We start from the raw sequence: 12,310 nt of genomic DNA, 5'->3' as shown, positions 1-12,310 counted from the left end.
TTTGTAATGACAACGTAACCACTAGGAGGGTTTCCAATCACATTAAAACTGCGCAGACAGGAATTACAAAGCATAGTTTCGCTTTAGAGAAACAGAGCAATTATGAAAAATACCTGCTTTTTTTGTAATAAAGTTTTTTGCGCTATGATGAGGTGATTTTTTTTTTTTTTGCTTTATCAAAATTAGAATATTTTGCAAAATTACATTAGCAACACCTTTTCACACCACACAAGTCACATGATCAACAACCAGACGTTACTACAGGCAGACAGGAAGTGGTAAGAGGATGAAGGCGCCTAATGTCATGTGAACAAACTTATTCACGTGTAATTTTTTTAAAAATTGCGCTTCTCATTTAATAGAAACACCGCGGTTGCAAAATTGCGTTTTGTCGACATCGGTGGAATATCGACAAAGTTTTGCGTACATTCGTCATGGAAACGTTGTTATTGTTGGCTGTAAAGCCGGTACTTTGCACCGGCTGGTTGCAGCTCCACGAACACCGCTGAGTTTTCTCTACAGACAGAGACGAGGACTTACAGGCAGAGATTGTGAGACAAAGTGGCAAAAAAAAAAAAAAAAAAGTGAAAGAAGGTGTAGATTGATGACAACATGACGAGGTGGCCAGGGGAGTCGAGGCAAGAAAAGGTGTGATGAAGAGCCCAGGAGAAAAAAGAAGGTGATGACAGAAAGTCAAAGAAGGAGATTCGTTCAAGCTCCATGAAGTCGATTCTCTCTCCGACGTTGGGTTTTATTAGTTAAATTAGTAGACCATAAAACGGTTTCCAGTCTGAACTCTACATTTTCAGCAACTTCAAGGACAGCTACAAAAAAACAAACAAAAAAAACGCAGCTGGTTGAGTTATGAATCATACTCACTTCTTCAGCCAATCTGCTATATCCTTTGGGGTAGCGCCGTAGTTTTCATAGTGATGAAGGAATTTCCCCTTCCTGGAAGATAAGATGATGATCACGGATCAATTTCAAGTCAGCAGCTGACTTGAACAATAAATGTTACCCAATTTGTAAAAAAAAAAAAAAAAAAGACTAATTACTGAATGAAGTTAGTTGCCACAACTCAAACCTCCTTCCTTATAGTTTAAATAAGCCTGAGAAACTTAACATAAATCCCTATGCTAGAAGTTTGTCAAAGTGACAAAATGTAAAGACACTCAAAGGTGAAGAAACTCCAGAAATAGTCTGACGATACAGATGGCAGTCCAGGCTTCTGATTAACCACCAAGTATTAACAGCATCAAGTTATGCAGTAGCACAGTTTCTGCCTAATGACTTGCTTGATGCAAAGGAGCAAAAAAAAAAAAAAAAGAAGTCAGTGGCAAGCTTGCAATTTCTTCAGTGTTCCTACCAGCCGCTGAAATGTTTAACATAAGGAGAAATAATGTGCTCTTTCAGCATCCCAATGAAAAGATAACAGAGTTCAGCACTGTTTGATCGCTGATGCTATGTGTGTTTTTTTAAAGCCAGGACTATAGTTCCTCAACTCTCTGTAGAATCTGCATAAAAATAAACTAAAATCAATGTGGACAAAAGGTTTATGCCTTTACGTAAGTCAAACTCTGAATTTAGGGGGAGTTTTGACATGCTTGGTATGTTTTTCATTGTATAGTAGTTTGTATTTTAAGCCTGAAGGTGCACTGAAGTAGAGGAAATGACAATATAGAACATTTAAAGTGAAATTAAGACAGAGTTTCCTCACTAGGCCTGCAACCAACGATTATTTTTAGTCATAATCGTTGGCTGCAATGGTTATGATGACGATTAGATCAGATTGTGACCAAAACGACTAAAATACTCAATTTGGTCTCAATCTATGACTAAATGACTACTGAAACGAATAATTGACTGTACTGATTTTTATTCGATTAATCGATTATTCATCACAATATTTTGACGATTAATCGAATAAAACATTTGTACGATCAGCAGATTTTTCATTTAACCTCATCTCATGTAACATTAGAAACGCATAGGACAATTTAGTTTTTCATTCTTTTAAAAATGAGAAAATAAACATTTCATTGCCTGGAAACAAATACCAAAAAGTTATTCCAGTGAACAATCAATCATTTGTATCAAAGGATTCATCTGCAGCTAAACAAAAAAAATAAAAAAATACTCCTGTGAAAAGCTCAGTCCTTTCTGCTCAACTTAACAGAAGTGATAATTATCTTTTTTATTTCCTGATTAATAATTAGATAGCAAAATTTACAGAATTTGTACCAGATGAAGCTAAAATATGTTCAGGCATTTTTTTTAAAATGCAAACTATATATCTTTATTTTGTACGGTTATTTGCTACTCTTACACTCTTCCTTAAGCAAATACCCTTCTTTTGAGTCTGTATACTCCAGTAAACGATTAATCGATTACTAAATTAGCTGACGATCATTTCAGTAATCAATTCGTCACGATTAATTGTTTCGGCTCTATGCTTTACAGCATAAAAATAAGCTATTAAAAACTTAACGAAGTTCCCGTTTTCCAGCCTCTCTGGCTCTCTGGCCCAGCATCACAGGATGAGTGTCGGCCACCGCGGCTCCGCGACTCTGCGCACACTGGTGACGACAGCAGCCAGAGGCTCCCGGGACGTAAGAATGGACGTGATTAAAGGCGACGCGTGGTGGCACTCGCCTGCATTCGGAGCGTTTTAGGGGAACCGACTTCCGCGGGAGGAAAGAGTGGCTTGCTTGGAATTCAATCAGTGAGATTTATGACCAACTCTGTATTCCACTGTTTTAGCTCTCCAGCTGTAAAGTACAATAAAACCCCGCAAAATCATGCTGAGGAAGTTTTGATATAAACTCCCCGCCCCCGGCTGACGGTCTCAGCGGCTTTTCTTTGTTGGAGTATAAAGCAAGGATAAAAAGGTTGAATGTTCTTTTTTTTTTTTTTTTTTTTCCAAAATTTTAATAGAACTTTTTAGGTTTGGCTAAACTCTTGGGAAGCACACTTTCTTTCGCTGCCAGGAGTGAAAACATTAGAAGACCTTGAAAAAGTTGGTCTCCCTAGCAGCGGGTGCTGCGGCGAGATAACTGAAGGTGTTGATGCCGATTTACTTTGCCGTGATTAGCTGCAGTTTATCAGCCAGGAGCTCATTATTGAAGCCAGTGGACTTGGACGGTCATTAGCTAGCTCTGCTCAGACACTAATGCACTTCCAGCTAACAGACTGGCTCCAGTTCTGCAGCAGGTGGGGGTGGGGTGGGCGCGTGCGGGGCCGTGCACGAGAGAGGGAGATGCGCAGATGTACAGGAAGAGAGGAGGAGAGCACGCAATTTCTAACCACAGAGGCACTTAATCAGTCCCGGCCTAATTAAAAGGCCAGACTGGAAAGAAAGAGTGTTTAATGTGGAAATGGGGATGATAAAGCCGGAGCGGGGGCGCGCTGGCATCCAGGAAATCGAATAGTTAGGAAGTGTTTCGGCCTGCCATGTCAGTGCAGTGGACTTTCTTTGACCCTCAGCTGTCCTTTTATTAGAATGAACAAAAAAAAAAAAAAAAAAAAAAAACTAAAATTGTTTATATGGAGTTTTTATTTTACTTCTTTATCTCTTAAAGTTCCCTGGAAACTTGGGTATCAAATGTTGTTGAAAAATCAAGAGATTTTAAAGGAGGGTTATTATGTAAAATCAACTATTTTTAAGCTTTTTATCATGTTATGATGTTATTCCCTTGTCAATAACATACCTGGTGAGTTGCTTTAATTCATTTCATCTAAATGCTTCAACCTTTAGAGATGATACAAGCAGAGGTGGGCAGATTATCCAAAACCTGTACTGAAGTAAGAGCAGGACTACTTATATTTTTATTCAAGTAAAAGTGAAAAGTAGCCATCCAAGAAATTACTCAAGTAAGCTTAAAAAAGTCATTTGATAAAAAGTCTTCTCAAGTACTGATAACTGATCACATTATCAATTATTTAATATTTTAAAATTACATCATCACGTGGACTAAAATATTAAGTTGAGTGGAAATTTTAGTATTTTAAGGACAGTAATTTATATAAGTAACAAAAAATAAAGTCGGGCAAAAGAAAATTTTTCCAAATCAGTTTGTTTCAGTAGAAAACTGACGAAACTTCAACAAAACCTGCAGGTGTGTGTCTGTGTCTGGTGAAATGTTGGTTAAAACATGTTTGTTCTTTATCCAGCGGGAAGAAAATCCAGAAATTTTACTCAAGTATGAATGGAAATACTTCACAATAAAATGACTCAAGTAGAAGTAAAAAGTACAGTGTAATAAAAAAAATACTCTCAAAACTGTAAGTAAATTTAATAGAGTAAATGTGACTAGTTACAACCCAAGGAAAGGTACAAACTCAAACCAGGAACCGCTGCGTACCGTTTAGTCCCACCAAATTACAATGATTTCCTCCAAAGGAGCCCAGTGTTTCTAGAAATAAAAACCTCACCTATACTCAGAGTGAAGTAACCAACACTTGAAGTCTACGCTTTCAGGTTTAAGTCTGCCACCCGCTTGTGTTCAACAGATTACGTTTTCTGTTTGAAGTGGCCTGGAAAGCGAGCGGCCGAGCCTCGAGACGAGGCTTAACGAGGCAGATGACTCAACTTACTCAAAGTAGCAGAAGGTCGGGTAGCCTTTGACGTTGTACTCCTGCTTAAGGCCGTCAAACTCAGCCGGGTGAACGTTCATCCCTGCCAGCACCTTTGGAACAAATCAGAGAGAGCCAGAGAAAAGCGGGACGTTGAGTTGTCAGGGAGGGGATGAAAAGTGACGGCGAAGGCTAAGGAGGAAAGGACATCAAAGCCGGTTAGCCACCGTCAGAGAAGAAGAGTTTAAACGGAAAGAGAACATTAAAAGAGACGTCTCGTAGATGTTTTAGACCAGAATAATGGAGAGAAAAAGGCTCAGAAGTTGAGGATCAATCGGAAGGAGCGAGGTTTTAAAACTTTCGAGGTTGTTCGAGGAAAAGAAAAGTGACTTTTTTTTTTTTAACAGCGACGTTAATATATATGTCAAGGTGATTTCGAAAGAGAGCACCTTTCACTGTGGCAAAGGGATCATCTAAGGTTCACCTGAAAGCTTCAGAAAAGCCCGACCAATTCTCCGAAGCGATCTGTGAAAATCTCACTTAAAAACGGCCGACGCTTCTGCAGGAGCTCAAAGCAAATATTGCACTAAACTGCAAAACGCGTACGATTTAGCTGAAGAGAAAAAAATAAACGTCAGAGTTATGCCAAACTCTTTCTCTTCTGCACCAGCAAACGTGATGAGAGCGCCGCCAAAGTGAACCTAATCACTGGAAATAAAACAACTTCCCTGCAGTATCTTTGGAGTTTCTCCCTTTTCTTTTCAGTCAGACTTAATGAAACACATCGGATGCTGCACGCGCGCTGTCTCCCTCGTCCTTGACTGAGACGGGAAATGGGTTACACAACTTGGTTAAGCTCCCACTCGACGTTCGCTTCAAATCAACGTGGGAGGCGGCGGCGGCGGCAACGCTCTGAGAATCAGCAGAGCATCCAGAAAATATTCGCAGCGCTTCGCTTTCTCCACGATGTGCCGCGCTACGGCCTCACTCCACATTGCCATAATCTTTTTCTTTCCTCCAAATTGTGTGCACAGATATGCCATAATTAGAATGTGGAAAAGAGTTTTTTTTTGTTTTGTTTTGCAAATTTACTAAAAATAGAATACCAAAAATTTTTTTTAAAAAAATCACATTTAGATAAGTATTCACAGCCTTTTCTCAATATAGAGTGATTCTGAATCCTCTGAGATGTTAGCCATTAAATACGTGTCATGGTTTATGTTTACTGTAATCTCCATTAGCATCAGTAGCAGCTACATCAGATATTCTTCAAGCTGGGGTCAGTTTGCATAAAAAAAAGGACAGATTAAAGTTACCAAAAAAAAAAAATCATATTACAGACGAAGTATTAAAATACCACATTTCCATTTTACATCACTTTTAAAGAAAGACGGTGTTTAGTTCAAGATGGGGAAATATTTTAGATTTCCCTTTACATGATAAAGGCAGAGACTAAACACAAGTAAGTAGGTTAAAGTGGCATTTTATCTTTATAGATCTTGTAAAGCCAAACTGGAAGGACTTTAGTCATTAACAGCAGATAAAGGTGCGAGCTGAAAACGCGGTCAATAAATTCTGCGTCTGCAAACGCTGCCTTGCAAAGAGTAACGCTAGCTGTTTGGTGAGACGCTGCGATCGCAAACTTTAATAGATTTTATTGAGATTTAGTGGGATAGGGCAACACAAAAGAGCATGTAGGTGTGGAGCGGAATGGAAAATGAACTGTTTTTTTGTTTTTTTAATTAATCTGAAAAGTGCGGCATACATCTGTAATCTGGATGCAAAGTTGATGCATTTTAGAAAACCTGTTGCTGCTGCTACAGCTTTTGGGTTCTGTCTGTTACACACAGACAGACTAAACATTTTTTACCCAATCTTCTTAACTCAAGCTCAGTGAGCCTGGATGAACATAAACTTTGTTACAGACCGGACTTTGACTGGGCCATTCTAAGACATGTATATGCTTTTATCGAAGTTATTTCACTGTAACTCTGGCTGCGTGTTTTGGGTTGTTCTCCTGGTATCAGGTGAATCTGCAACCAGATTCTCACATCATGATACTGCCACCACTATGTTCAGCTGTGGAAAAACACTCAGAGTGCTGCGTAAAGTTTTCCGCCACAGAGTGTTTGGACTTTGCCGATGTGGACATAATGGCCACAGATCAACACACTTGCACGCGTTTCAGGATTTTATTTGTGTAAAGTTTCTACTAAACTATGCTTAATTTTCCTTTTGTTTATCACTGAGTGCTCATTTGTGCGGTCCATTTTATAATCCCAATAAAATACAGTGAAGTTTGTATGCTGTAAGGTGACAAAGTGTGAAAAATCTCAACAAGGAACAAATTAAAAACCAGACAGAAACAAAAATATTAAAAACATGTCTGAAAAGACTGACAGACAAACCCCTGAATAGATCCTTGTGCTAAAACTCAGATCAAATCTAAATCAGGTACAGTCTCAGAAAGTCATCTGAAGGTAATCTGGGTTATTAAACATTAAAACCTACAGAGCGCATCTGATGGCGTCTTAAATAAAATCCAAAAAGTCTCTTATTTAAGACCGGCAGGCGGTCTGAACTACTTTAACAAGTTTAACACTTTCTTAATCTGCAGAAAAACCGAAGGAACGGGATCAGACTGTGGAGACTTGCTGCAACAACACAACGGACAGGCGACACACTTACATATTTGCCTTTTGTTTCTGTGGCCGCCTGCTGAAAAACAGGCTGCATCCTCTTGCAAACGCCGCACCCTGCAGATAGAACAACAACACGGGTCAAAACGTGGATATCAACCAAGAGGCAATCTTATGAAGTCATTAATCTGGAAAGTTTAGACGTTTTGATGTTTAAACAATGTGTCAGAATATTGTGTGTAATTAACATCTTAAGTAATGGTATGGAATCATGACCTCTGAAATTTCAGCTTAAAATTTAATATTTTCATCTTTCTTAAAAATGCACTATAAAGAAAACCTTTAAAGAGAGACCGATTCACAGCAATGACAGCTGTGTTTATTATTTTAAAGTTTTTAACAAACCTATTTCAGATGTGCTAACAGATGTTCTGCCATAACATATGGATGCTGCCCATTCGAACTGTTGAAGGAGTTCAGCAGAAACATGTTGGTTCAGGGCAGAGCGGCGACGACCTGCTGTTTTTATGTGAACTAATGTTATTAAAGCAACAACTCCTCTCTCATTATGAGCTGAAGACGATTTAAAAAGGTTGATGTAGAACTCCAGGGTCGAATTTGGAAGAAAAAAGGGAATTCAGAAAACTTCTTAATTCACTTTTAGTCTTCTCCCCAAGTGAGAACCAAGGGTTATTTTTTTGTTTGTTTTGTTTTGTTTTTACTGGCAGATGGTCAACGCATTAAACAAAATGAACATCGGGAAATGTGAATGTCCAACAGTAAAGCGGAGACTCACAGGGAGCGTAGAACATAATGAGGACCGGTCTTTCCTCTTTCTTCAGCAGCTTTCTGAAGTCCTGGAAAAAAAGACAAAGGGAAACAGGAAGACGATGGTGAAATGAGCAGAGATGCCATCATTACCCAGGATGAATTACAACGTGCAGCGCTGTGAGGTAACACCCTTTGGTACGGGAGTTGTGACTGATTGAAGAGGGTTAACTATTATAAACACTGATGAGTTTATAAGTGAAACCAGATGAAGCCCTTTTAGGATTTGCAAATGTTAGCAGCATTTCAGGTGTTGTAGGCATTTTAGCATCTCACCTGATGCTACCATGTTTTATCTAAGCATGTTTTTATCGTGTTTACTGCGATTTGTTGTTTCAGTCTGTTCACATTGATTTGCACATTTCTGCAATCCTGTCGTTTCATTCCAGTAGAGTTGATTAGTGTAAGACTGTGGTTTCAGTCATGCTAACTATGCTAACCACTAGCTTAGTGTGCTAAAAATGGTGTGAAATCACCTGTGCTCACTTTTAAACTCAATGACCTCTCAAGACAGGAAGTGTTAAAGCAGCAACAACAAAAATATTTGCTTTTAATGTATAATCAATCAATCAAGTTTATCTGTATAGTACATTTCAGCAACAAGGCAGTTATATCATGAAAACACACACACACACACACACACACACACACACACACAAAAATCAACAACTGAAACACTGCATACATAAGTGCGGTTACTACACAACACAATGTTGGTTAGTGTTTCATTTATTATGATACAAAAGCAACTCCAAACAGGCGGGTTTTTAAAAGTAACTCGGTGTTTCCCAGAAGTTTGCTGCAGATTTGTGGAGCACAGAAGCTTATTGGTGGAATATTATTGGTCCTAAAAGAACATGACTAAAACTGGCATCACAATCTGGCCACACATAGGCTTATAAAAAAAAAAAAAAAAAAAGTGAACATTTCAACAAATTTGACAAAAACAGATGTTTAAAAAGAAAAAAAAAGGAAAAATAAAAAAAGCATCTTTAGACACGTCTCCAACAAAGTGAAGGCTTTCGGATTTTTAGAGTGAAGATGCACGAGTCCTCCTAACAGTTTCCTCTCCTCATAATCACCATCATGACCTCAGCAACTTCCAGAACGCCACGTTCAGCACAATCTCTAGTTGACATCTTCAAGAAGCCCCACAGCGGGAAGCTGGAGAGCTGCTCCAAACTGTCAGGCTTGCTGCTCATTAAACGAAAGGCCTTTCAGCACGCTGCGCTCGCTACGGCTGGGAGTTTGACGGGCTGCATCAACTCCCAGCCCGTCAAGAGGTTTTGATGGCGGCGCTCGTCAGACTGGGCAGGATGAGAGCCGCGTGGAAACGGTTTCCGTCCTCGTGAGGTCGGGGACACAAAGACCAACATCTGACACGGGTGGAAACGACGCTCCACTGGCTTCAAACGCAAAAACTCGCCTCAAATTTTTTTTTCTTTCAACTAGACAGGAGAGGAGTCTGCTAGGCGGGAGTCCTTTGATCACGGCAGCTGAAAACCAGCGTTTAACAACGCAGCAGATGCTGCTTTAGAATCTTTAAAAAGTTCGTCAAGGTCATTTACTTACTTTCTCCGTTTCGATGTGGACGACGTCTTTTGCTTCGGGGTTCTCTTCCCACAGCGGCGGTCCCGACGGGTCCTTTAAAAATGCTACCATAGACTGGAGGATGGAAAAAAAAACAAAAAAAAAACAAAACAACAAAAAGTCAGAGTGTGTCGAAGCGATGGCTACACTCCAAAAACAAAACCATGCTGTGGACAACAATGTAATTTGTGTTAACGCTGTAAAAGTTGCTCCTAATTTGAGTTTAGCGCATTGAAACGGGATCTTTAGCGCATGACTGTGTTGAGACACAGTCATGTTTGCTGTGGATGTGATGTGATGTGTGTCTTAACGAGGCGGCAAGAAATATTTCATTCAGCAGCAGAGACCTGGAATATTTAAATCAAGTATTGGCTTGCAAAACTATTCAGATTCCTTAAACTTTCTGACATTCTGTCTTGTTACAGCTACTATATTCCATTGGGACTTTTTTTGTGACAGTGGCATAAATTAGCACTAACCTGAAGAGGAAGAAGAATGACAGTTTTCAACCTTTTTTTGTGCTTAAAGACTGAAAGGTGCAGCAGCCCTTTGTGTTCTTGCACTTTCTGTCCCAATAGTTTGTGGGGGGAAACCGCCCCCTCCGAAAAAAGAAACCCCCTCAATCTTAATTTATAACTGTAAATCTTTTGGGGAATGTTTCTACTGATTTGCACATCTAAAGACTGAATTTTTTCCTCCCTACTTCTTTCTACTAAAACTTCAACTCAGTCAGATTGGATGGAGAGCGTAGATCCATCCAATCTTTTTTTTTGTGTCATTTTAGGTTTGAGCTTTGACCGACTCATGCTAGCATGACTGCAGGACTGAAATGATTAATCAGGTTAATCACGATTAATCGATTATGGAAATAATCATCAACTAATTGGTAGTTAATAAATCAACGATTGGAGTACACAGACTAAAACAAAGAAAACACTTCAAAGAATAAACATTGTGCAATTAAACAAAAATTTACTTTTGTAAATATGTTTTACACAGAACTCCTAAAGTGGCAGTTTTACCTTCACCTGATTCAAACTCAGTAAAAAAAAAAACATATATATATATATATATATATATATATATATATAAGTATCTCTCTTCCTACTGCATAGGCTTAAGTGGCTAAATGAAAAATCTGCAGACAATTGTTTTTATCCGTTTAATTGCCACAATAATCTATAACAAAAATAATTAATAACTGCAGTGTGTAAATTAGCATGCTCTGATCTCTGATTGCATTGTCGCATTCTCCAACATGTTTGCCATGTCCCTTACAAGACTCCATACTCCATGAAATAGACATTGTTTTATAGCCTTACTCCGTTTTAAACTCCTTCACAGTCATGTCCCTCAGCCTTCAGCTGTGTTCTTTGCTCTTTGATACTTTTTGTCCTCTCCGAGTCTCTGACACGCCTGAGTGGCCTTCACTGACAGCTGTATTTATGTCGAGATAAAAATCAAAACACTCAGTTGGACTCAGTCTTAGGGGTATTGGAACCAAAAAACTGCAAGAAATACCTTGGATTTTTATTTGTAAAAAAAAAAAACATATTTGAAACAAATCAACAAAAACTGTTTTTCTGTCCATTTCTCAATTATCCAATAACTATCTAAAAGAAATACAGTTAATTTGGTGGTTTTATTGTGACAAAGTGCAGAAAATGGAAATGAATGAACTTTGAGAGGCGTGTGTGACAACATACATTTTTGAAATCAAGGTTTTCAAGACCTTTAAATCAGCTACATATTTAGTTTGATCAGTATTTTCCTTTAACATCCCTGTCAAGTTGCCAATTAAACTCTATTCTTCCAGACTGGCTTCACGTTTTGTTCCTCGGTAGTTTCAATCATGCCTCTCTGAGGGAGGATGCACAAAACACCGACATGCATCTTTACATGTACCGAGGTGAAAACTACAGCAGCCGACAAGACCTTTACGAAACTGGTCCTGAAACTCAGAGGGAAACTTAAAACTTTACTAAACCTAAGCAATTTAGCAAAACAGATGTGGATTCCTTCACAGAATAAAATCTGTTGCATAAAGCGTACAGCTCGAATAATATTTCTGTGTTTGTGCGGTGAACTGACGTAATAAAAGCGTTCCGTGCTTTATTAAATGCAGATCAAATTACCGTGTTGCTATTTATTCTGGTGCTTCTTAGAAAAACAAAGAGTCGCTATTAAAGAGTCGCATCTGCATCCATGCTGATTAAATAAAGAAAGAGAGAAAGTAGTGGAGCAATTTCAAAGTTTGCTTTTTTCTACTATTATTATTATTATTATTATAAGTTAGTGTTGCATTTAAAAAAAAAAGGAAAAGATTTGATGTTACATAAGCTTTAACTTAAACTAAATTAGTTTACAGGTTGCAGCTTTCCAAATATCCCCAAAAGCAAATCCAGAGGATAAAGAGAGCTCTCCATTTCTAAATCTCCTGGTTGTAGCAGTTGCCTGCACGAAAGAGAAGTTTAAGATGCATTTATGAATAATTTTTTTAAAGTACAAAAAAGTTCATAAGTGCATCTTAACTTCAACACATCTTGCTAAACTTATCAAGCGATGATAAACTACAGGCAGGTCCTACCTTGGCCATATTTCATACATATTTTTGCTTGTGCTGCGCGATCGTTTCAGCAGTTATCTCTTTGTGTGTCCTGTTAATTGGGCTGGAAAGCGGC

The 12,310-nt window shown here is 38.6% G+C and overlaps 1 protein-coding gene across 1 annotated transcript in view; it reads right to left on the bottom strand.

Moving 5' to 3' along the window:
• pdia5 (protein disulfide isomerase family A, member 5) overlaps positions 1–12,310 on the bottom strand; it is a 67,243-nt gene that overhangs the window by 34,889 nt on the left and 20,044 nt on the right. The window contains exons 6-10 of the mRNA XM_015044886.1: positions 9,612–9,704; positions 8,008–8,068; positions 7,261–7,328; positions 4,594–4,685; positions 880–951 (exon numbers count right to left, since the gene is read on the bottom strand). Coding sequence (XP_014900372.1) covers positions 880–951; positions 4,594–4,685; positions 7,261–7,328; positions 8,008–8,068; positions 9,612–9,704 — 386 coding nt within the window. The remainder of the gene's footprint in view (positions 1–879; positions 952–4,593; positions 4,686–7,260; positions 7,329–8,007; positions 8,069–9,611; positions 9,705–12,310) is intronic.

Source organism: Poecilia latipinna, unplaced genomic scaffold (assembly GCF_001443285.1).
Source record: "Poecilia latipinna isolate Pla-1442-1.1 unplaced genomic scaffold, P_latipinna-1.0 Scaffold696, whole genome shotgun sequence".
NCBI classification, from domain to species: domain Eukaryota; kingdom Metazoa; phylum Chordata; class Actinopteri; order Cyprinodontiformes; family Poeciliidae; genus Poecilia; species Poecilia latipinna.
The sequence above is the reverse complement of the archived record's forward strand: the minus strand, read 5'-3'. Positions and strand labels throughout refer to the sequence as shown.